Raw genomic sequence first — 24,149 nt, 5'->3', positions numbered from 1 at the left:
TCTTCAATTCTATTTGGTTGAAAGGTGGAGGAGAATGTTTGAGTCCTTTCACTCACTAGAGATGTTTTAAGGAGGCACTAGACTCCTGTAGACAATGTCCTTGTTGCTGCTGTAAGCAATGAAATGTTAAGCACAAAATTTGAAATAATTACCAGAAAATTAATCTTTGGATGCCTTATTCCCTCCGTATTTGCAAACAGTGTTTTGAGAGCATCTGATGCAATCTCTAGAGTTTAATTTCACGTATCTTATTTTCCATGAGCTTCCATTAATCTTTATATTTATCTTTCCTGTATCCCTGAAAGGTATTTGCAGCAATTTTAATCAAAGGAGCTAATGATAAATTTAGGGGGTTTTATTGTGATTAAAAAGTGTCCAGTGCATCTATTTCTCTGTCACATGATGTTATGACTTAGGGGGTCTGCCATCTGTTTACTTTAGCGTGGAATTAAGCAAAAGTGTATATGTAAATAGCCTTTAATAACATTTAAGGAACCCAAAAGGACTTCATTTGAACAATTTTTTTTTTTGTCTTTTACAAGCTTGGGTTTTGCTCTGTGTATTTTCATAAATGTTGGCTACTTCATAAAAGCACAAAGTCATAAAACCATGCCAAATGTGGTTTGTGCTTGGGGACATGCAGCAATCTTTGCTGAACTTAAAAAGAAATAATTGCCCATGGACACTAAAAATCTGCTGCAATTTCCCTTTACTATGCAATTGATATTGTGTTCTGAAATGCCACAGTCTCTGCAAAAACATGTTGCAGTATGTATTTGTCAGATATACCAAACTACAGATGTTTTTGCAGGATTCACAAATGACATATAAACACAGGGGGAAAACATTACCTTCTATGTATCGTATTCCGTGCTTGCAAATGCATAGATGCAATGCTATTTAGAAACAGCCTTTATAAGAATATTACAGATTTCTTAAACTGTGCTGTTGTCATTACTCTGAAGGTTTGTATTGTATCTTTGAAACGGAGTAGAAAACCATTGTAAATAGGTTGTCTCTGCTCCCTCCTCAGAACCATAAACAACATCATAATGTAACATGTGGATAAAATGTGAAAAGAAACCCAACACATACATAGATATGGAGCAGAATAAATAGTAATTAGCAGACAAATACTGACTATACAGGCAAAAAGTTCATGTAGAGTATAACCACACATCCAGCATCATGCACAGATGCTCAGTGCAGCCAGAACTGTCTATTCCAATATATGCTTATACTTTGTTTCCATATAATCAGCTTTCCTCTCCTGCACATATTTAGATAGATGACATAAGGTGAAAAGTTCTTGTGAAAGACACTGGATGAATCAGGGATCTGTCGGAGAAACCCAGTGCACTCCCTGTGGGAAAATAGTTCTTCCCAGGGTGTGTCTGCCTGCCAGCTGGGAAACTGCAGAGAGTATGTGCCTCCGTGCTGTTGGAAAAATGAGTTTGGTTTGTTGGTTTGGGGGTTTTTTTGCTTCAACATAGCTCTATTTTCAGTAACATTTTAAACCAAATGCTGATGTTTAGCCTAGAGAAGAGGAGGCTAAAAGGAGACATGATCACTCTCTACAACTACCTGAAAGGGAGTTGTAGTGAAGTGGGAGTCAATATTCTATCTCCAGTAATGAAAGGTGGGACATGAGGAAATGGGCTCAAGTTGCACCAGGGAAGGTTGAGATTGGACATTAGGAAGAACTTTTTCACTGAGAGGTTTATTAAGCATTGTAATGGGCAGCCCAGGGAGGTGGTGGAGTCACTACAGACACGTACATGAGGTGCTGAGGGTTTAGTTTGTGATGGGCTTTGCAGTGTGAGGTGAGTGGTTGGACTTGATGATCTTAAAGGTCTTTCCCAACCCTAATGACTCTATGATTCTATGAAAGGACACTAAATAATTGATAGATGTTAAGTATCTTTATATAGAAGCACAAGTAGCAATTGAATACTGGGGTGTATTTACCCAATAGCTTAGCTATAACTCAGTTGATTTCAATAGATTGACCCTTGCCTACATTAAAGGTGAAGTTAGGACCTTTTAGTCATACATCAAGTGTGGACAATAATGTATAAGTAAAAAGAAATGGGTATTGGAAATTTAAAACATGTGAACTGGGGCTCTTTAGCTTGGAGGAGACTGAGGAGTGATCTCGTTAATGTTTATAAATATTTAAAGGACAGGTTTCAGGAGAATGGAGCCAGGCTCTTCTCAATGATGGCCAATGATAGGACAAGGGGCATAAGCTGGAACATAAGAGACTCGAAAGAAATACAAAGAAAAAATTCTTCACTGTGAGGGTGATAGAGCACTGACACAGGCTGCCCACATGGGTTGTGAAGTCTCCTTCTCTGGGGACATTCAAAACGCACCTGGACAAGTTTCTCCGTGACCTACTCTAGGTGGTCCTGCTGTGGCAGGGAGGTTGGACTAGATGATCTTTTGAGGTCCCTTCCAGCCCTTGAGATTCTGTGATTCTGTGAATTGAAGTTATCTCCAGTTTCTGGATTGAGCAATAAAACAAAGAATGGCATCAGAACTATGGTTGCATATTTTTGGTTGACTATGGCCAAACCTCAGCATTACACTCATAGGCCTGCAAGCACTCATCATTCAGCTTTGAATTGCAAATGCACTACAGGCAGTTTGGTTCCACAGTCTTGTAGCAAGGGCCTTGTTTCGTGATGGTGTCTGCAGGTGATAGTGTCTGCAGGCTGCTGCTTGGTAACCAGTGCCCTGTTTAAGGAGCCACATACCTCTTTATGCTGAAATATTGCATATCCCTTCTGAGCGCTGGGGTGTCTGGCAGCTTGCCTGAATCTGTAGCCATCTTCTAGCCTCACAGGCTGTGTGCCACCTCTTAGCTGGTTTGTTCTTCCAGCGAGTCCTACCTGGGTCACTCATAGACAGTGTTCCTTCCAGCTGTGCAAGGGGAGCAGGCTTAGGTGGGTAGGCTGCTGAGGGCCACGTTTCTTTTCCAGCTGGCATTCATGGAGATTGAAGTGCTTCATCAGCAGTTCTTTTAGTTGAGCTCTGCTTGACTTGGGGCCAGTCGTACCTCTAGGATGGATTTTAATTTCTAAATAACGTGTTCCAGTTCAGTCAAAAGTCATGGCTGTCACACAGAAGTCTTGTCAAGAAATTCTTTGGCCTTTTGCAAATATTACACTAGATTATGTAATAGTCGCTCTAGTTTCATAATCTATGAATCTGTGCGTATATACATCATTGTGCTTCTTGAGAAGGCAGTGGAAGCTGCTTTTCTTCCATTTTATCTGTCTTCAATTTGTAATTGCATCTTGCACTTAATCATCACTGATTTAATACTAATGACAAGCAAAGTATATTTTATTGAAGATAAAGCTCAGAAAAAGCAACTGAGAGTAAGGCAATTTGTAACACTTGCAAACAGATTTTCTTTTAAAACTTATTGTTCTTATTAGGTTAGTTTGCCCTATTTTTAGTTTACATCCGTCTCCCAGAGCCATCAGAATTGTGGGAGAACAGGCTAGATTTTCTTTTAGTGCTTGCATTAATATTGGAACTGTTTGTGAAAAGTTTACCTGGAAGTACCTCCCAGTAATAATCAATTACAACTTGTTAGCTCATAAATTTACCTGTTTGGGTCAAGGTTACTAAAGTAATCCGTGAGACAACATGATGTTAATTTTTTACCATATTCACACCCTGATCCTCTTAAGAGAAGACTTTGGTAGTCCCTAACATGGTCTTTCCACTTGCAAAGAATACTCATACTTCAGAAACTCAGCACATATTTTTAGTTCCTTCTCAAGAATTGTGATAACAATATTTTTTCTTAAATGTTCCTTAAAACTGAAATAATTGTTTCCTGCTCTGTAATTACTGTTTGCCAACATCAGGAGCAGGTTCCCAAAATAATCTTTCCACACACGAGTAGATCTTACCCACGTGATTTGTTCCAGTGAAATCAGTTATCTGTTTTAAATACTGCCTCAGAGATAAAAGGAGATTACAGCATCAGACCTCCCACAGAATTTGCCTGACAGCTTAATTGTTTTATAAGCACAGGCCCAGCCTGCTCCACCAAGCTTTGCCTATGGAGGTGTACTGGTTCAAGACCTGAAATTTTCTTAGACCTTTGTTGATGGCAAAATCTTAGGTGACAATACTACTATTCTACCTACCAAGAGGACAATGATTTTGTCTGTGTCACATGACAAGGGAGGTAGTGTAGCTGTATGAGTCAAAAAAAAAAAAAGGAAAAGAGTAGCTCCTTCCATTGGCACTCGTTGAGTTTAATTCCCCTGCAGGCAGAGATAAAATGGCAGATGCACTATAGTGTAGAGGAGGCTATGTTTGCCTGTTTAAAAAAACACATTGCTGTCTTCCTTGCTGCTGTGTAAAAAATCCCCAACCCAACAACCAAATATATACAAACCAAGCAAACAATAACACAGCTATTTGCTATTACAAGCTTAAACAAAAGTGAGGATGTGGAAGTGCTCCTGCTTTTGACCTGTTACTTCAGTGGTACTGAAGGACTCTTGTTTCTCTACAAATTGACAAACACTTTCCTTTTAATCCATTGGAAACATAAGCCATGGATGTTTATCTGCTGACTAGCAGCTAAGTTAAATGGCTACAGTAGCCTAAGAGAGTGTGAAGAGTGATGAAAAAAAGACAGCCTCGAGATGCACCTGAAAATAATCTGCTTCTAGATATCATTTAGAGTTTCTTCATAAAGTATCCCAGCCACAGAAGCATTTCAGGGCTGCCTCCCACACTGTCCTCTCCTCTCTGGACTGTCTCATTAAATGTAGTCAGGGGTTACTGAGTGCAAATGGAGCAGTGAGGCATTTGCTAGGAAGCCCTCTTTTTATGTACCTTCCATCTTTTAACACCGTGAAGTTTATTGAGCATTGTTCAGTTGTGTTGCAGATTTGTGAGAATGCAAGTAAGACACTGTTTAAACTTGATATCGAATGCACGGCTCCTGCTATGCAAGGGTTGCTGAATATGGCCTTTTCACATACATTCATTTTAGGAAGTGAATCTAATTGTAATAGAACGCAGCATCTTCATTCCCAGGAAACAGGACTTGCATTGCAAGAGATTTTTCACGTCTTCTGAATTAAATATCACAAATTAGTCCTAATATTACAATGACATCTCCATTTATGACATGTAATAGGCTTTCGCTAGGCACCATATATTAATAATACAGTAACAATATAGCATTTGGGCTGCTTAAATGAAAGTAGAGTCTCCCTGCTGACACCACGTGTAACATGCTAATGTCATCAAAGAGAACCCCAAAGTGTGAGCACCATGTAAACAATTTTCTGTTCCTATCAAAGCTCTAAAAACTGCAAGAGATACCAATTTGAACATTGTCTAAACCACCTTGTTGTTAACAGAGAAAGGCAGCAAAAATAACCAAAGTTGTGGACTGTCTTCCGTACGAGGAATGAGTAAATGGGGTAAAGCTCTTCAGCATAGAAAATGTGACTGAGAAAAGAGAGAGGCAGGGAATAAGTGACTATGGATGAATTTACTGAAGCTTGCAGTACAAGAATGTCAAATAATACAAAGAGGAAGCAGGTGCTGAGCAAACAAAATGAGATAATTCATCACTGAGCTCACTCAGGCTATAGAGCACCCTGCTACAGGATGATGCAGATCTCAGAAGCTTACCTTGGTCTGAAATACAAGGTTAATTTGACTTCCTTGACTAATGGCAGATTGTAAATACCAAGAAAATAATGAAGGGAAGGGAAGATGAAGGGAAAAATCTGTCAAAGAAAGAAGTACATTTGCATAGTCTTTCTCTAACCATCTGATTATTGGCAAAACTAAAGCAAACTCTAAAAGTACCTTAATGGATTAACCAAAATGAAAAAGCTGCTGTATCAATTACTTGCTCTCTTTTCTCAATTCTAGTTATTACTGACAAAAAAATGGAAAGAATACAAGTAATTACATACAAACTGAAAGAGGTTTGATAAATTATTTCTGGCTTTTAATATTTTATTGTATGCTCTTACATAGAAACTGAATGATCTCGTCTTATTTTACTCATGTTTTTGTTAAGCTTATTTTTTCTAGGCTAGATGAAGTGAAATTGTATTAGATACTCATGGGGAAGCTATTGCTGTGTTTCCCTTGATCTGTCAGCACGTGGTGGTAGCGTATTTCTCTACATGGCTTCAATAGAATATCACTGATTTAAATCTGTTGTATTTAATGTATTTTCATAGCCAGTGACTGAAAGCTCAGAGAGTAACAGAAATATTGGCAGGTCTGGTTCTAAGCCCTCAGCCTTAAAGCGAGGTTTAATGATAAGCTTTTACAAAAGCTGGAGTGATGGGAAGCGAGTAGAGGTTGTTCTCCATTGAGCAGAGACAGAAAGAAAAATCTTGGTGTTGCAAAGGCATTTACATGGATGAAAGGCACCACTGTGTTTGCCTGAGGGGGGGGAAAGGTATCTTCCTGCAAACCAGGCCTATTTTCTTCGAATAATCTCCAAGGAAACAGCCTCTGCCAAGCTAGGATCTGATTACCAGTTGGAGGACTCAGACCATAGCCATTATTGTTTTAACATTTCTGCCTTCCCCTTTATCTCAGCAGGAGCCAGGCTGTATGTGCTGCCGTGTAACTTGACCTTGGTTGGCGATAAAAGACAGGTTAGCACACAGTGATCGCCAAGCCAAAAGCAAAAAGGCAGTATTTAGAAAATAAAGGAAGGAGCTGGCATGGTATGATTATGTGCAATATTCTACACTGTGCAGCGTGGGTGGCCCGATGAACAGTTCCCATCCATGAAACCCAGACAGAAACTTGGACTTGGTCATAGTTTCTCCATTTTTAACTTTGCCTATGCAGAGATGCTGTGACTTTCATCACTAAGATACTAATGATGATGATTTGCTGCAACATTTAAGATTCTGGGGAAAAAAAGGAAAGAAAAATAGAAAGGAAAAAAAAGAAATCTACCTTAATTTTTAGTGCTTTCAGTAAACAAAATGAACAGTAAATCAGCAGAAAGAACTGGATATGAATCTTTACGTCTTGTTGTTGTTTCACTACCATCCTCTGACCTTTCCATGCAAGAAGCCAGTGAGCCCAGACATGAGCAACAATTAGGTATGACACATCTCAAAGTGTCTCAGGGATGCTAAAGAAAATAAATCATCAGTAAGTAAGCATTCAGCATCTAAAGGCTAAAAAAAAACTACAAAGGGGAAGAGAGATTCCATTAGGATCAACCATGAGTGCTCAAACTGGTATGACAACTGTACATCACACAAGAGGTCATTGTCAAAAACCAACCAAGACACAGCTGCAAGGCCATGAGGTCCCAGCTAAATCATGGCAGAGGCAAAGTAAGTGATAGATTCCGTCTGCTTGTCTCACCCACCACCTCATCTCACAAAACTCAACTAGGATTTCATAAAGATTTCAAGACGAGCAGTAGAAGCATGTTTTTTCTTATCAGACTCTGGTGGCAGATAATAAATATCTGAAGTTCTGATCACTGATGACTTCCTAACTAGGCATGATCAGAAAATACAATTTCTATAATTGAGTTTCCTGACAGATAATGTCACGTCGTTCTTCACATATCTTCACTCTCTCTTAGATGTTTGGGTTATAAGCTCTTCAGAGCAAGTGTCCTTGTGGTGCTCTGATCACAGTTAGAGCATTTCAATACTATTACAGTGTGTGTCAGACCAGAGAAAGGAGTTGCAGTTCAGTTAGCTCTAGTTAGGTGGGACTTCTGGTTGAGTTCTTGCTTTTATTTTGGGTGGCTCCTCAAAATTATACAGGATTCTAATTACAAAGAAACAAAACACCCTCTAGTCCCAGTTATCTGTAGTGATGTCAGTGAAACTGGTGCTTGTGAAAAGGTAGCTCAATTGCAAGTTTCTAAATCTCAATTAGCTTTTCCAGCTATTACTTGCAGGTAGTGGGATACATTTTGCATCTTAGGTCTTTGGAGTCATTGAAATAAAACCAAGGATTAAGCTGCTTGGGCCATCAAACCTGACTTGATTCTGCAAACAGAAAAATGATGTACCTGCACCCACCTCAAAAAAGCTTAAGCTTCTCATCAGAGACAAAGAATTAGGTTGCATGATGCATTTGGAAAGCATTATTTTCCTCATCATTTTATATTGTGTGAATTGTGTATACTCAGAGGTGACCAAAAAGCAGAAATCCTCAGAGAACAAACCACCATTAAGCCTGGTTACAGCATTCTGCCACAGTTAATTGGCTCTTTTTAAACTAAACGACTGGATGGAAAAAACAAATTGACTTTTTTTCTGTTCTTTCCTTCTTGCAGACTCTGACGGCACCTGCTCCTTTTGCGGATGAAACAAGCTGTCAGTGCCAAGCCCCACATGAGAAGCTAACCATTGCTCAAGCCCGCCTGGGAACACCAGGTATGTGTGGAAAGCCACATCAGCAGGAACATGGGCACTCCCAAAGCACAGGCTGTCCCTTACAAACACTTGTTGATACTCACTTGTGCCTTCCACTTGGAAACACAGAGGCTAGCCTGGTATCTAGTACTGTCAGGTAATGGGGAGGAAACCAGCAACCACAGAACCGTTATCTTCTGTTAGAAAAACAACAAGAGAAAACGTTTCAAGTTAGAGTTTGATGCTTTTGTGGATGTCTGTGTGTTGGTTGGAGGGAAGGCTTGCCAGCTCACTCCAGCCAGTCTGAAAATTTTGTTGTGTAGTGGCTGCCTCTTATATTCTCTTCCCGTACTGTCTCTGAATGCTGGAAAGCTCTTCTTTTACTGATGTTCCTGTTTTTGACGTCAGACCTCAAGTGGCCTTAAAAGCTACTTGCTCTTTGCAAGGGAACCATCCTCAATTTATCTGGACATTTGTGTTGGGCTGAGGAAACAAGATGACTTCATATAAAGTTCAGAATACATACTTTATCCCCACTAAATTCCAAGAGATTATTTCTTTAAAGCCATTGTTTACTTATTTTACTTATTGAAAGTAAGCTTTTAACGTACATACACATTATAGAAGTAAGCTGCAGCTTTCCAGTCAGTTCTGCAAGGAGCAGTGCTCCCATGGACCTTTGGATGTCCTGACAGCAAGGACAGATCTTTGTAGCACTGAAGCACAGTCTATGGAGGTTGAAGCTCTGTTTCTGTAATCTCCACAGTCCTTTTGCTTGGAAGTGGCACAGCTGTCAGGCATGTCATTTGGGAAAGCAAGTCCTTTTTCTATCTGGAAGCTGCTGTCTTACAGAAAGCAAGAGTTTTATAAGAGTGATAGCAGAAGGATGGTGAGAAAGTGAAATGATAGGCTTGTTAGAGAGAAGGGAAGAGTTGATGGGAAGTACAAAAAAAGGGAAGTGAAAGGTTTATGTGGAAGAGGTAAGCAACACATTTTTACTGCAGTAAGCTGTGTAAAAAAAGTCACAGACAAAAGGGAGATGATAGGGAAAAAAAGAGGAAAAAAATGAAAAAATCCAGAAGGCAGAACTGACTAGAAAGGCAGAGAGAAGAGAACAAGACATATGGTGGAACTCTGAATGAGGCAGAAAGATGACATTTTTGCTAAATTAGAATATGGGGATGATGGATGATAATAAATAGGCTAGGTCTGAGATAAAGCAGCAGAAACTACAGAGACAAACAAGTAATGAGCAGGCTTAAAACACCATGAGTTCACTCATGAAGTTTCCGAACTGAGGTAAATCTCTGAAGTCATCTGATCTTGGAACAAAAACCTGTCCGGTAGAATTACGTGCAGCTTGTTTTGGGCCTGAAAAATCACTGTTGTGTTTCTTTCTCCGCAGTTGACAGACCTGTCAGAGTGTATGCAGATGGGATATTTGACCTCTTCCACTCTGGCCATGCTAGAGCTCTTATGCAAGCCAAAACTCTATTCCCAAATAGCTACTTATTAGTAGGAGGTAAGATCAGAGTTATTTATTGCACTGGGGTTTTTTTGCTTCTGTGCTTCAGTTTCAGAGAGTTCTTGCCGTGCTCGCACCCCCAGCTGTTTGTACACTATAACTTTGAATGCTACTTTCACTCTGGGAGCTTTCTATAGGTGATTTGCCTTGAATTATGTCTTACAATTGCATCAATTAAAGTAAAAGTCAAATTCTGCCCTCAGCAGCACAGGCACAATTCCCATTCTAGTTAAAGCAGGTGCCTGCATGACTCTGAGCTTAGAATAGCTCCATATGAATAATTTACCTTTTTCAGTTACGTGTTCAAAATTGTTCAAAGATGGAGGTGAGTGAATGAGATCAACTGCTCATTTCTTTGTGGCTTCTCCATCCCTCCGCCAGCCAGGCACAGCCTACAGCCCCTGGCTGCCAGAGCAGCACTGTGTGTGCATACTCGGCCTTCGACATCAGCAGAGAGGCTACATCTGGGCCCTTATCATTGGAGACTCAAATGGAGGTCGGGGTTTGAACACAGTTCCCAGCTCACAAATGTCCTTGGGCAAGTTACTTTCTTACTGGGGTTTTGTTTTTGTATGACTATCTTTCTTCGCTCGCTGTGCAGTCGGCCAACAGCTGTTCAACAGTTGGTGTGTGCCTGGGGAGTCACCAAGAGGCTGGGTCTTTCCTGCCTAGCTGGCTGTGTAAGCCCTTCTCTCTTGAGACTTCATAGATATGCATTTTGGTTCTAGTTTCCCTGCACCTTTGGAGTTGATAAGCCTCACATAAACATTTCACAGCAACCTTCAGCTGCTCAGATGCTCATGGCCATGATGATAAAGTGAATGTGAGTGCAACTTTCACTTTATAAGATGCATTATTTTACATCTTCATCCCAAATCAGTTGAGAGGGAGGAAAAAAAAGACTCAATGTAGAGGAAAAACAAAATCTTCTTTATGAATACACTTTTTAGTTTGAAGTTTATGAATTGTGGTGATTCCCATGGAGTTTCCTGGGAGAGAGAGGAGACATCCCTTTCTAATGAAGGAAACGTTTAGGACTGTCTTGTTTTACTGCTGAGCCAGATAGCTTGCAGAAGCAGCAAGCAGAGGTGCAAGACTGTGAGAGTTTTAAAACAAACAACAAAACAACCTACAAGTTATGTAGATTGTGCTGTCACTTTTAAAGGAGTGGGGGGTATCTGAGATCAGGGAAGGAGCTCTGGGGCAACAGCTCCTTTGAAATTCATGACATAGCTTCACTTTACCCTTACTTTTGGAGTGAAGGACAAAGCAGCCAGCCCTCATCAGCACCTTTTCTCAGCAATGTCTTAGCATGTTTAAAAAATGGACACCTTTCCACACCCACATACAATTTGTGCTGCAAAAGCACTGGTGTCATGTGTCTTTGTGGGCACCACAACCAACCTTTTCTATTTTTCGTTGCAAAGACAATTATTGGGAGCTGAGATTTTTCTTCAAATGGATATTTATACCTTCCCAAGTCAGTTGTTAGAGCAGGATAACAGAATCAAAAGGAAATACAGAGATATTGCATTTGCACTGCACAGGAACAAACAGTAATAATAAAAAAGGAAAAACAATTCTACAGAATTTGAGCGAAAATTACTATTTTGCAATAATTTTAGGTGATCCTTTCTTCTGGGAGAGGATAGCTTTAAGATGACATAAAGGCTGTAAATAAGTATAAATACAATCTCATAAGGGATCTTTCTACTGAAAATGCTTTGATCTCCATTAAATTTCCTGTCAGCAGGTATCAAAAATGACATAATAGGATAGAGTAGCATTTTGGTAGCTGAAAGTCATACATATACTGTTATCTGGCTTTGAATTTTTTTTGTACAAACTCCAGGGTTATCTTTGCCTGCCTACATTTTTTTCCTACTTTAAAGGTTTTTAACGACTGTCACAGCAAGAACACCCATTTTAGATCTCAGAAAAGGAGTGAGCCTGTGCCAGCTCCTTGCCCGATTGGTTGATGTTTCCAAAGGAGGGAGCAGGAGCAACAGCAGCAGCTGTAGGGCCATGCTCACGTTTCCCCACAGGACTAATGGTGTCACACTTGTCACTTGTCAAGTGTGGTTACTGTTTGTCACAGACAAGTGAGACCCAAAAGCATGGGTGTGACCTGTGGGGAAGGACAATCACTGTCAGCCCAGCTGTAAGTGGGTATCACATTACTCAATGGGGAGGTTTCAAGTGGCTATTGTAGCTGTAACATTGGACAGAGTTACAGTTGTGGGGACAGGTCACTGCGTTTCATGAGAAATTAGGTGGGTAGAAAGATAATACCTAACTTTTAGAGTCCTCTGGTAACGTGAGTGTTACTTCACTTAATTTTAAAAGGAAGGTGACAAGGTATTGGTACATCCAGAGTTAAAGATGCAGGATTTCTGGACTTCTAACTCTTTTCATTCCACTGCAGCATATGGCTGCTCCCCGTCCTTTGCATGAGGCTTCCTTCTGCCATTTCCCATTTGAACATGGCACAAGCCTTGTGTCTTTTTCTATGAAACCTGCTGAACTCAAAATACTTTGAGACTTTCATTCCTATAATTGAGACATTTATTCTTAAAAAATCTGCCATGACTTGTTTTCTGTGAGTGTTTATTCAGTGAGAAGCTGCTCTGCTGTGATGACTTAGAGCTTTGTTGATAAATTCTTCATTTAGAGCACTGTTTACATAAGAACAAAAAGTGGGAACAGGAGGCCCAGAGAGGCTGAGGTTCTCTGTCTTTGGAAACTCAACCAGATGTGGCCCTGAGCAACCTGCTGTAGTTGACTCTGCTGTGAGGAGAGAGGTTGGATTAGGCGATGCTTTGACTGTTTTGTGAAACGTGAAGTTTGCAAACACTCTGTGACTGCCAACACTACACTTTAAAAGTGCTTTTAAAGCATTACACAGCCCATGAAATCCCCACTTGTAGTGGGATTGAGTCCTACTCAATCTTGAGATTGAGGACCTGAGGTGTCCTATCATGTCTCACTTGGGCTATGGCTGCAGCTCCAGAATGGAAAGGATCTTTAAGAAGCCTATGATTGTATCTGCCAACCATGAGCAGAACTCTTAGATGTCCTGGAGCACCCCAAAATTATTTAAGCTAATAGCCAAGTGCTTAGTGGATTTATCAAGAAATAATCAACTGCTAGTCATGCCAATTCTACTGAGTGTGGAGCCATTTTGTTGATTCCTCCATATTTTAGTTTGCAGCGATGATTTAACTCATAAATTCAAAGGCTTCACTGTGATGAATGAAACTGAGCGATACGAAGCCCTCAGACACTGTCGTTACGTGGATGAGGTCATCAGAGATGCACCCTGGACGCTAACACCCGAGTTCCTTGAAAAGCATAAGGTACATTTCTCCCCTTATCCCTCACTTACCCTTCATAGTCTGAGCCAAGAATTAGGAGCAAGCCTGTGAAATTCTATTATCTAGATTGATAATAAGCTAAACATGAGCCAGCAATGTGCCCTCGTGGCCAAGAAGGCCAATGGCATCCTGGGATGCATCAAGAAGAGTGTAGCCAGCAGGTCAAGGGAGGTACTTCTCCACCTCCACTCTGCCCTGGTGAGGCCCCATCTGGAGTCCTGTGTCCAGTTCTGGGCTCCTCATTTCAAGAGGAACAGAGGACTTCTGGAGAGAGTCCAGCACAGGGCCACCAAGATGATCAGGGGACTGGAGCATCTTCTTTATGAAGAAAGACTGTGGGAACTGGGGCTCTTTAGTCTAGAGGAGACTGAGGAGCATCTTATTAATATTTACAGATACCTAAATGGTGGGTTTCAGGATGTTGGGACATCCCTTTTCTCTGCTGTATGTAGCAACAGGACAAGGGGTAATGGGATGATGCTGGAACACAAAAAGTTTTATTTAAATATAAGAAAAAACTATTTTACTGTGAGGGTGAGGGAGCAGTGGCACAGGCTGCCCAGAGGGGTTGTGGAGTCTCTTTCCTTGGTGGTCTTCAAGAGCTGCCTGGACATGTTCCTATGTGACCTGATGTAAGTTGACCTGCCTCTGCAGGAGGGTTGGACTAGATGATCTCTAAAGGTCCCTTCCAACCTCTACCATTCTATGAAGCAAATTATTTAATTCAGTTAATTCCAGTACCTGAGGTTAGGTAGATGGCATCACTTGCCTCCATTTTTGTCAGAAAGTGTTATATTTCCCATGCCTGTTTTTCTCAATATGCTGAGATTATTTCTGCCATGGATTTTTGAGTGGCAAAATAACACCGAAGAATTATTCACAAAGTAACATTCAGGAAAAGAGAAAGTGAACCAGGAAAGATACCATATAGTGACTAAAGTCTCGTTGAAGTCCTGAATTAAAGGCACACTCCTTATAAAGGTCAACAGCTGCAGTAATTGGCCAGAAATATGTCAAAATGTCATGTATCCTCTCAAAGGCATGGATGGAGTTTCTTGCATGCTCTTGACTGGTTTGAAATGCGTATGTTCTGGAAGCATTTCTGTTCTTTCATAACTGATCCCATGAGACAGCAGTCATAGGCCTGAATCTAGTGCGATATTCTAGGTGATGGCTTTAGGATGAGCATGTCAAAAGCAAGTCAGCTGAAGTCAAGAAAAGGGAGGATCGTCTTTAACGACCCCACACTGACCCAAAAGTCTGTGATGCTGGCACGTGATTCTTCTTCTGTTCACTGGCAGATCGACTTTGTAGCCCACGATGACATCCCGTACTCCTCCGCTGGCTCGGATGACGTGTACAAGCACATAAAGGAGGCAGGTAAGGGCACCTCTACATTTTCAGCACCTTCCTCTTCAGCCTCAGCTCAAATGCTTTTGCTGCCATCTGACCACAGCTGCTGAGAGAGGAGCAGTAGAGATAACATCACGTGCTCTTACACCCTAATGGTAGATACTGCTGGCTTCAGCAGAAAGATTCACTTTGTATAACCACAGAGGACGTCCTTGGCTGAATTTCTGCCGTAACCCCCAGGAAATCATTCCTATCTGTCACAAAAGAAGCCCACCTGGGTTTTTAGAACAATTTTAGAGTGCTCAGCTGAGAATTTAGTTCCCACAGCAGCCCAGCCAACTTCAGTCATTTGTTGGTAACCACAGGCTCCTTGACACAGCCCAGTCCTAAGGACAGGCAGCCTTCAGGAGTCATTAGGGTCCAGTTCTGATTTGCAGCAAGGGTACTTTTTACTACGTTGGCAGAGGGTTTCAATCAGTACCAGAGTAATTGATTTGCTGTGACTATTTAATGGTTTAGATGACTGCTATATTACAGTGAACATGCTGAAGCCACAAGGAGTTTGTATCTGTCTCTTCAGTTGAAGGAAGCTGAGTTAAATCTGAGGAGATGATGTTAAGCCGCTGTTTGCCAGCAGCAGCTGTCCTAACACAGTGAACAGTATGAGAGGAGGGACTGCTCATACCGTTCTCCTCCTGCTCCCTGGAGGTGCTGCTTTGAACCTTAGCGAATCCATCCTGTTCCTGGCCTACATGAAGCATGTAAATCTGAGGCTTAGAAAAAACATCCTAGAGGAAATCTGCCTGATGGGAATTTGCTGTGCAAAGCAACCTTCTCAAGCTATGCAGTGACAGCAATAGACCAGGTATTGACCTGAGCCAAAAGAATAAGCTTTTTATAGCAGCAGTTCTTGATCTTCTTCCATTTACAAACCTCACTATGGTGTCAGACTCGCAACCCTCCTTTGGGAACTGCTGTCCTACAGTTTCAGAGCCAGCAGCAGTTCACTTCACCAGGCAGTGTACCTCTGGTACAGATGGGTCACTGAAGGACATACAGCACACATTCTAGACTGGCAACTGTTTTGCCTTTTTTCTATAAAGTGCTGAATGTGCAGGACAAAATGACAGGAGCCCTTGATGTCACTGCATTGTTGACAGCTGGAGAGTGCCCAAACCTGGCACAACCTTCTCTGCTATTAGGCACAGGCACAGTGCACACGTGTCCTGATGACAAGCTCAAAGTTTGCAGAATAGAGTATGGACTGTCTGTCACTGCAAGATGCTGGAGAAGTGACTTTAGTCTCGTATAGCTGAATTTTCTTGCATGTAAACTGGGAATAACGTTACCTTATTTGTGAAGTTTAGAAATCTCGTGCTGCAGTAGTGCTAAGGCTCCAGAACAGCTTTATTACCATAGTGAATTTCGCCTTTCTCCTACGGGAGGTTGTTTTAAACGTTCCAAAACTATGGATGCACTCGTGCGTTTTCCTTAGTTCCATCACTCTCATTTTCCTGCATCAGTTTGCTGGGGAGCAGAGAAGCAGATGGGAACTGTGTGGCTCCTTGTGTAGATACCCACGAGCTCCCATTTCCCCACTCCCTTCAGTGGGGACAAGGGCATATGGAGCTGGGTAACAATGTGCTGACTAAACCTCTGCACATCTGTGAACAATTAGTCTGGAAAACATTCATCTCTCCAACACATGAAGCATATGAAAGCAAAATCATTGACTAAAGGTAATTTTGTTACACATGGATTTGTGCATCTACTAGAAAACAATTCTGCTTTTGGCTTAGCAAGGGTAGGGTTTGGATTTTGTTCATGTGTTTGTGTAGCTCCCATCTGTAAAGGCTTCTGGCTCAAAGTGCGTTCTGCTGCTTCCAAAAATAGTTTCTTCAGTGGCTGCTGCAAGCCTGAAAAGCACGATCAGGGAAACCTCTCTGCTCATGATTAAAATAATCTGGTTTTTAGCAGAGTATTAATTAGAGATCAGAAAGAAAAAATGTCACATAGCAGTTAGTTAGTCAGAAGAGGCTGTTGAGCTGCTTGATTCCTTCTCCAGATCTTTTTCTAAGCCTGCGAAATTAGCTAGCAGTGCCTGTCTACTTCAAGTGAACATGTGAGGATTAATTTGGCGGGAGCTATAGCACTCTTTTAAGACAAAACCATTTCTGGTCTTATCTCTCAGCTGTCTCTCATCAGCAGCTTGATGTTGCAATTACGTATATGTGATAGTAGTAATTTTTTGTAGCTCTAAATAACTACTGAAGCCAAGGTGTGCTAGCACTCTGCTATTACTGCCTCTGTGACTTGCATTAACAGTTCAAGTGATCCTGTCTTGATGAGGTGCAATTAAAAACCAATATACACCTCAGCTATGTTGAGGAAAATGCAAGCAGTATTAATAAATGACTGGTTTTCTTAAGGACTGATCCATTAGGGCAGGGAGAGAGGTTATGCAGCCAGTGACACGGCCAGGTAGATGTGAAATGGGGGCTGTGGAGGCTGATGACTCTCAGTCCCCGCAGTATTGTCCTTGTTTGTTCCTGCTACTATTACTCTTTACCTTCCTCTTACAAGCTACTGGCACCTCCAGGGTGTTTTTCCAGTTCTTGTAACACGTCTTGTACCTGAAGGCACTTCCTGGCTTTGGCTGGTCTGTTTTAATCAGCAGAACAAAGACCGTCAGATGGTGCAGCACAGGAGTGGAGGGGAGAGTGGAAATGCAGAGGACAGGAGCAAATGGCCTTTTGATAGCAGGAATGGAAGCCAACCCCCGACCTTTCCCTAATATATCATCAGATAAGGGCTGTGCTTATGGAAAGCACTGCTCAGTAAATTGCCACCACTGTGAGGTTCAGCTTTTGTGTCTCAAGAGCCCCTGCCAGTCTTCTAAGTTCCACATCACAGCTGGCACTGTGAAGAGGATAAATTTTAGCCTTTCTGAAGACATAGCTATAGCACATTTGACAGCAAACTAAACATGAGCCAGCAGTTTGCCCTCGTGGCCAAGAAGGCCAATGGCATCCTGGGATGCATCAAGAAGAGTGTGGCCAGCAGGTCAAGGGAGGTTCTTCTCCCCCTCTACTCTGCCTTGGTGAGGCCTCATCTGTAGTCCTGTGTCCAGTTCTGGGCTCTCCAGCTCAAGAGGAACAGAGAACTTCTGGAGAGAGTCCAGCACAGGGCCACCAAGATGATCAGGGGACTGGAGCATCTTCCTTATGAGGAAAGGCTGCGGGAACTGGGGCTGTTTCACCTGGAGAAGAGGAGACTGAGGGAGGACCTCATAAATACTTAGAAGTATTTAAAAGGGGTATGTCAAGGGGATAGGGCATCACTTTTTTCTGTTGTATCCAGTGACAGGACAAGGGGTAGTCAACAAAAGCTGGAACACAAAAAGTTCCACTTAAACACAAGGAAAAGGTTCTTTCCTGTGAGGCTGAGGGAGCCCTGGCACAGGCTGCCCAGAGGAGTTGTGGAGTCTCCTTCTCAGGAGGTCTTCAAAACCTATCTGGACACGTTCCTGTGTGACCTGATGTAGGTGAACCTGCTTGAGCGGGGGGGTTGGACTAGATGATCTCTAAGGGTCCCTTCCAACCCTGACCATTCTGTAGCAACCTAGTGCCTTCATTAAGCTCACACAGGAATGACAGGAAAGAACTAGGACTAAGACGAGCAGATTTGCAAGTCTTTTCCCTTTGGTCAGGTGTTTTTGTGTCCATCCTCAGCTCTGTGCCGCGGTGCCTGGCCCTGCAGTGCTTTCTCAGCGGGCTTTCTGTTCCCACTTTGCCCAGGGATGTTTGTGCCAACGCAGAGAACTGAAGGTATCTCCACCTCGGACATCATCACCAGGATTGTCCGGGACTACGACGTGTACGCCCGGCGCAACCTGCAGCGAGGGTACACCGCCAAAGAGCTCAATGTCAGCTTCATCAACGTAAGTACACCCACCTGCCTTTGCTTCTGAAACACTCTCTCCTGGGATCCTGGGTGTAAAGGAAAGGTTAAGAAATACTATCTTTCTCCTGCTGGTTTTAAAACAGCTTGGAAGAACTTGATTTTAAAGAAACTGGTTAATCGCTCTTGTTAAGTAGCAGCTTCTCTTCCATCTTAAGCTTTCATGCTTGTAACAAAGCTGCTGCTCCCCTTCCTCCCTGAGGTGTAGGTGACTTAATGACGTGCCAGGAAGGAGCACACCCCCCCACCACAGGCTTCTCAATCACTGACACAAGACATGATTTCCTTCTTTGTTGCCACTGTGAGAAGGCGGCACAGAGAGCAGAGTGTGATGGCCAAACTTTCTCTACAGTGCAACAGGATAAAAACCAAAAAAGCCCCAAACTCCTAACTGTGGAGCAATGAAATTCTTAGGGGAAGCTAAAAAGGTTTCTAAAAGGCAAGGAAGTGTGTCAGGAAGCTGATGTGTATCTGATGCTGAAGAGATGAGAAGTCACAATAGGTATGTCAAGAGTGCCATGTGAAAGGATGGCTCAAATTAATCATCTTCCACATACAGAACGACAGCTTATCCTCCAGCAAGGAACAAACAACAGAAATGAAAGTTTACTTTCCTCCATTTTCTGGTTTAAGTCTTAAGGCTTCAAGATAGCCCACGTAATTGAAACCCTCCTCATGACTTGGCTGGCTCACGGCAAGGCTTGCCACTTCCTTCCCTGGAGCTGGGAAACCCCTTTGTGAAGGACTTGAATGTTGTCACTTTGTGAGGGTTTTGTTTACTTGTTACTCATTTTGAAGTCTGACAGATAAATAGCACAGATCACAGGGCGTAAATACACCACTTTCTTTTGTCAGATTTAAACACCTCTAAAAAGTCCTGCTTGTAAGTACTCCACTGAGAAATACCCCTGTTGCAAATACCTGTTAAATTAAGGCCTGCTGAGCGGCTTGGGAGTGCTCAAATGTATCCTTCAGCAGCTCTGAGGTTAAGATACTGTTGCATAAGGTATGCTTCCCCCAGTCTGGGACACTGTTGTATCCTGACACCGCTCTTGGCATTTGGGTGTTTAGTTTATAGTAATTTAAATGCAGAAATACTGTTTGTGTTTCAAAATTAAAACCATAGGGTTTTGTCAAGGCAGAAGAGCACTGTTTTCCTTGTTAAAGGAATTTAACCTATTAAGTGCAAAGTGAGTTCCGTTTCCTTGGACCTTGAGGATTATTATTGACCTTTTGGCTGCAAAGACAGCTCTTCTAGTGATTCACAAGCTAGAACAAAGCCCACTTCAGCACTAAACTGTGCTGGTTTGAAAAGTAAACTTGTTACATGAAGTTTACAGGAAACAGGGATCTGTGCTTCTGTGGACACCATTCCACCTTGAAGGGGGCACAGCGTTAGTGATCTGGGTGAGCTGTATGCTTGTGGAGCACAGAACTGTTTCAAGACAAAAGCGCTTCAACTTTAAGTATTTAGAAGCTTGGCCTCATGAGAGCTCCCCAGAATTAGCTTCTCTGTCCCTCTCTTGTTCTGTGTGACTGAGCAATGAATTTTCTTTCTTTCCTGTGACATTTGCTGGCCACGAGCCACCAGTGTGTGCAAATCTTTGTTGCAGCCAGAAGCTCCTGTATTAGCCAGGCTTGGAGGTGAACAGAGTTTTTCTTCTGCTCTGCAGAAGTCTGACCAGAGAGACATTTTGGCCCAAGTTAACATCCAGGCTGACAAGTCAGCAGTGGGCTGTGTTTGATAGGGAACCCAGGGAGATTTGCCCTTGGCTTACTGCCAAGTCTGAGCTGTTAATTTCTCACTTGTATCCTTCTCAAGATTCCTGTCACTTTCAAAGTGCATTCAGTTTGAAAATAAGGGAAGATTCGTGTAGTGGATTGAACACTAAGCGCCCAGGATGGCCCTTTCAGGATGTACCTTCTGCTCTTCGTTCCACAAATGTTAAATTTGCATTTATAAAAATAACATGGGAATAGTTAATGAAGGCCATATGTGTTTAGGATACATTAATGCCATTTTTTGCCTCTTCTCAACTGTTAAGGGCTAATTATTTCCAAGTTCCTGTATATTAATCTCTGTCCACACTTTTAAAACAGGAGAAGAAGTACCGCTTTCAAAACCAAGTGGACAAAATGAAAGAGAAAGTCAAGAACGTGGAGGAAAAATCAAAAGAATTTGTTTACAAGGTGGAAGAGAAGAGCCATGACCTCATTCAGAAATGGGAAGAAAAGTCCAGGGAATTTATCGGCAACTTTTTAGAGCTGTTTGGACCTGATGGAGCCTGGGTAGGTATTCTGCCATCCCAGGAAGCTTGAGTGGTTTTTATTTCTCCTCTTTAGCACAGATCAAGAGCAGATTCTTTTGCTGCAGTCTTTGTTTTGAAAGCCAGCACGGTGGGATAATGCCAAACCTGCTCGCCGAGGCCCATAATGCATGCCAGTACTGCAGGGGGAGGATCTGCCACTTCTGGCTGTTGCTTCTTTGGGATAATTTCTGTCCCTTTGTGAGGACGTGATGCTGAATGTGATACTGCATTCAGCAGAGCTGTTTAATTAACAGCTACACATAAACAAGCTAACACAGTCTGTTCTCCCTGGTAGCACTAAATCAGGGAGACATGAGGGAGGAATTATACACTGGAGGTGGTGAGGGAAACAGGACCATTGAAAAGTTTTTCCATAGTTCTCATCGTGCTGTGTACTCAGCAGCAGAAGATGGCAATTTTCTAACTTTAAAAACTACGGACTTAAAGTTTCAAGGAGTGATTTTACATGTCGAGTGGCCAGGCTTTAATTGACTGCAGGGAAGGCTCCAGGGGGACTGAAGTGCTCTTCTCAGTACCTGCTGGCTCCACGGAGCCCATTTACCAAAGGGGTCCCCAGGTAAAGCAGTTGAGAGTCTGCAAGAGCATCCTTCAGAGAACAAACCCTAGGATCTTATCTGCTCAAACCAGTTGCACACCCAGGGCTGGGCTGGTGACACTTGGGAGCCCCAAAAGAGTCCCAGCCCCCATCATTCAGTTCCAATAATATGCCAAACCTTGAGAAGCTTTGTTCTCTTGTACTACTTCCCTGTGCTACGTTGCAACCAGTAGCAAAGCTGAACTTGAATGCAGTGTGTATCATTTGTTAGAGCGAATGTTCCTTGGCTGTCCTGTCCCAATCAACTTTCTGCACAGCTGTGTTCTGGTGAGAGCCCAGGCCCCAGTCAGACACTCCAGTGCAGGCATCAGCGAGGATGTGCTGCTCTGCTTGCAAGCTCTGAGGAAAGTTCTTCATAGAATCATTTTGATTGGCAAAGACCTTTAAGATCGAGTCCAACCATTAACCTCACACTGCCAAGCCCATCACTAAACCATGTCCCTCAGCACCTCATCTGTCCATCTTTTAAACACCTCCAGGCATGATGGCTCCACCGCCTCCCTGCGCAGCCTGTGCCAGTGTCTAACAACCCTTCCAGTGAAAAAGTTCTTCCTAAGCTGTTGCTCGCTTGGAGGAAATGGTAACCAGCCCAGGGGAGGGCAGCAAGGGCGGTGCAGTGGGAACTGAGGGCAGCAGTACCAGAGCCAGACAAATAATCCCACAGAGCAGCTTCAGAGATAAATTTTCAGACTGTGATGCAGAGTCAGGCAGCTCCATCCTCTCTTGAAAGCAAACCTTTTGCGAGAGGCTTGTGCAAAGCTTTCACTGCTCATGGATCACAGTTTGAGGCAAAGTGTCAACAGAGGCAGCAAGCCAGGAAAGAAAACAGTTTAGGACCTCCATGAAGCAGGTACTATTGGAATATTTTCAAAGAGCCAAAGCACGTGTAATGTTCTCTCAGGTTACTCTTGGCAGTTCATACCTGAACAGCTTCTCACCTTCTGTTGACAGGATCACAGCACATTTTTCGTTTATAAACAAACCCTCAGAAAGACTCACAGGCCTCTAGTGAATTAAGTAGCCCCTGTCACAGCTGTGTCGTAACTCAGTGCCACCAAAGTACATGGTACCCACCCCTTAGTGGGGTTCTCATCTTCTCCCTGCCATGACTTGCTCTATTGATTACCATTTAGTTGAGAAAAGCCTAAAATCAGGCTGTAAAGGCATCAGAGCAGAGATTGCGTCTTTGTAATCTCCTTACAACTATGTCTGTCCCATGGAAAGGCAGATGCTCTCTGAACAACACTGGTCCCAGCCATATAAACAACTTATTTAGCTAGTTGCTTACTTCCTTGGGGAGGAGAGAAGGGAGACTCTTGTAATGAAAAGCCTGGGCTTACCTGCATTGACCACATCCACACTAAGCTTCCTCTGTAAGTTATTCTCCATGGAGTTTAGCAAGTGTTCCCTATGAGGGATGGTCCTGTGGCCATAGGTGTGGAATAAATGGAACAAATGCTGACAGGGCACATGAAAGCCACAGGAGGTGAGAGAAGCCTGGCAGTGCAGAGAGAGAGAAGTAATTAAAGAGCCTCGATCCTATTCCTTGGCTCTGCCCACTCCGCGATGCACACTGATGGCATTTTTACAAACCTTTTCCTGAGAAAACATTCTTCCAAATTCAGTCAGAGAAAAGCTGCTCTGCAAAGGTCTTTTAGGAGCTGGGGGTGACCCTCCTGTTTCCTTAGTTAGTGTTTGACCACAGAGTAGGAAATCTGGTGCAATCCCCGAGACCTTGGCTAAGAACAAGAGGAGTGAAATCTCCTCACAGCGTTGTAGGAAGAGCGTTGGTGACAGCGAGCTGAGAGGTGGCGTGGCTTTCTTTAAAACCAGCTTGAGCCTTGGCAACAGGAAAGTCTTTTAAAATAATGATAACTTGCTATTAGTGTCAAAACTGTTATTAACATTAATTTGCCTTATCACTGTTAGTTAGATGTTGCTTTTAACGTTGACACTAAAAGTACAGGAATCGTCACGGGCATGCTGGATTCCCAGATCAGCAATTTGCATGCCATTAATATGCTGTTATTATTTCACAAATAATTATTATAATATGCTTTATGCCAGCATCAATGTTCTAAAAGGAAGGGCCACGTAACCCACAAAAAACCCGCCCATTTGGGAAAAAGGGCAAAATGCCACTTTTCAGATGTCAAGATTTCTGTAATTCGTTGGCGATTTGGCCCAGCTGTGCAATCTCCCATTTGTATTTTTATTGCAAGAGAGTCACAGAGGGGTCAGAAACAATTAATGTGGCATGAAACTTCCCTTCTGCCACAAGAGGCCTGTGGCACAGCCTGGCACAGAGGCCACTCATAGCAGAGGCTCCTCCCTGGCAGCGGGCAGCAGCAGGGGCTCATCCCACCCTGTCCCAGGCACTTACCTGCAGGCAGCTGCAGCTGGGGTCAGCAGAAGGGAAGCGAGGCAAAGCTCACAGGGCAGGGTTTCCGTGCCAGTCTCCCTCAGAAGTGCCACTTCAGACAAGGTGTCCCTTCAGAACTTAGCTCAGGGCACAGAGTGAGCCAGGGATGGTGGCTGCCCTGGGAAGTGGCTGCGACACACCAGGCATCAGCGGGGGCTCAGAGAAGCCTTACCAGGTCACAG

General features: G+C 42.8%; 1 protein-coding gene across 1 annotated transcript in view; it reads left to right on the top strand.

The window, feature by feature from the left end:
• PCYT1B (phosphate cytidylyltransferase 1B, choline) overlaps positions 1–24,149 on the top strand; it is a 32,914-nt gene that overhangs the window by 5,249 nt on the left and 3,516 nt on the right. The window contains exons 2-7 of the mRNA XM_061988594.1: positions 8,330–8,429; positions 9,814–9,930; positions 13,138–13,289; positions 14,609–14,687; positions 18,458–18,600; positions 20,721–20,909. Of these exons, the coding sequence (XP_061844578.1) occupies positions 8,330–8,429; positions 9,814–9,930; positions 13,138–13,289; positions 14,609–14,687; positions 18,458–18,600; positions 20,721–20,909 (780 nt within the window). The remainder of the gene's footprint in view (positions 1–8,329; positions 8,430–9,813; positions 9,931–13,137; positions 13,290–14,608; positions 14,688–18,457; positions 18,601–20,720; positions 20,910–24,149) is intronic.

The sequence above is a fragment of the Colius striatus genome, chromosome 1 (genome assembly GCF_028858725.1).
Source record: "Colius striatus isolate bColStr4 chromosome 1, bColStr4.1.hap1, whole genome shotgun sequence".
Taxonomy (NCBI): Eukaryota; Metazoa; Chordata; class Aves; order Coliiformes; family Coliidae; genus Colius; species Colius striatus.
The sequence above is the reverse complement of the archived record's forward strand: the minus strand, read 5'-3'. Positions and strand labels throughout refer to the sequence as shown.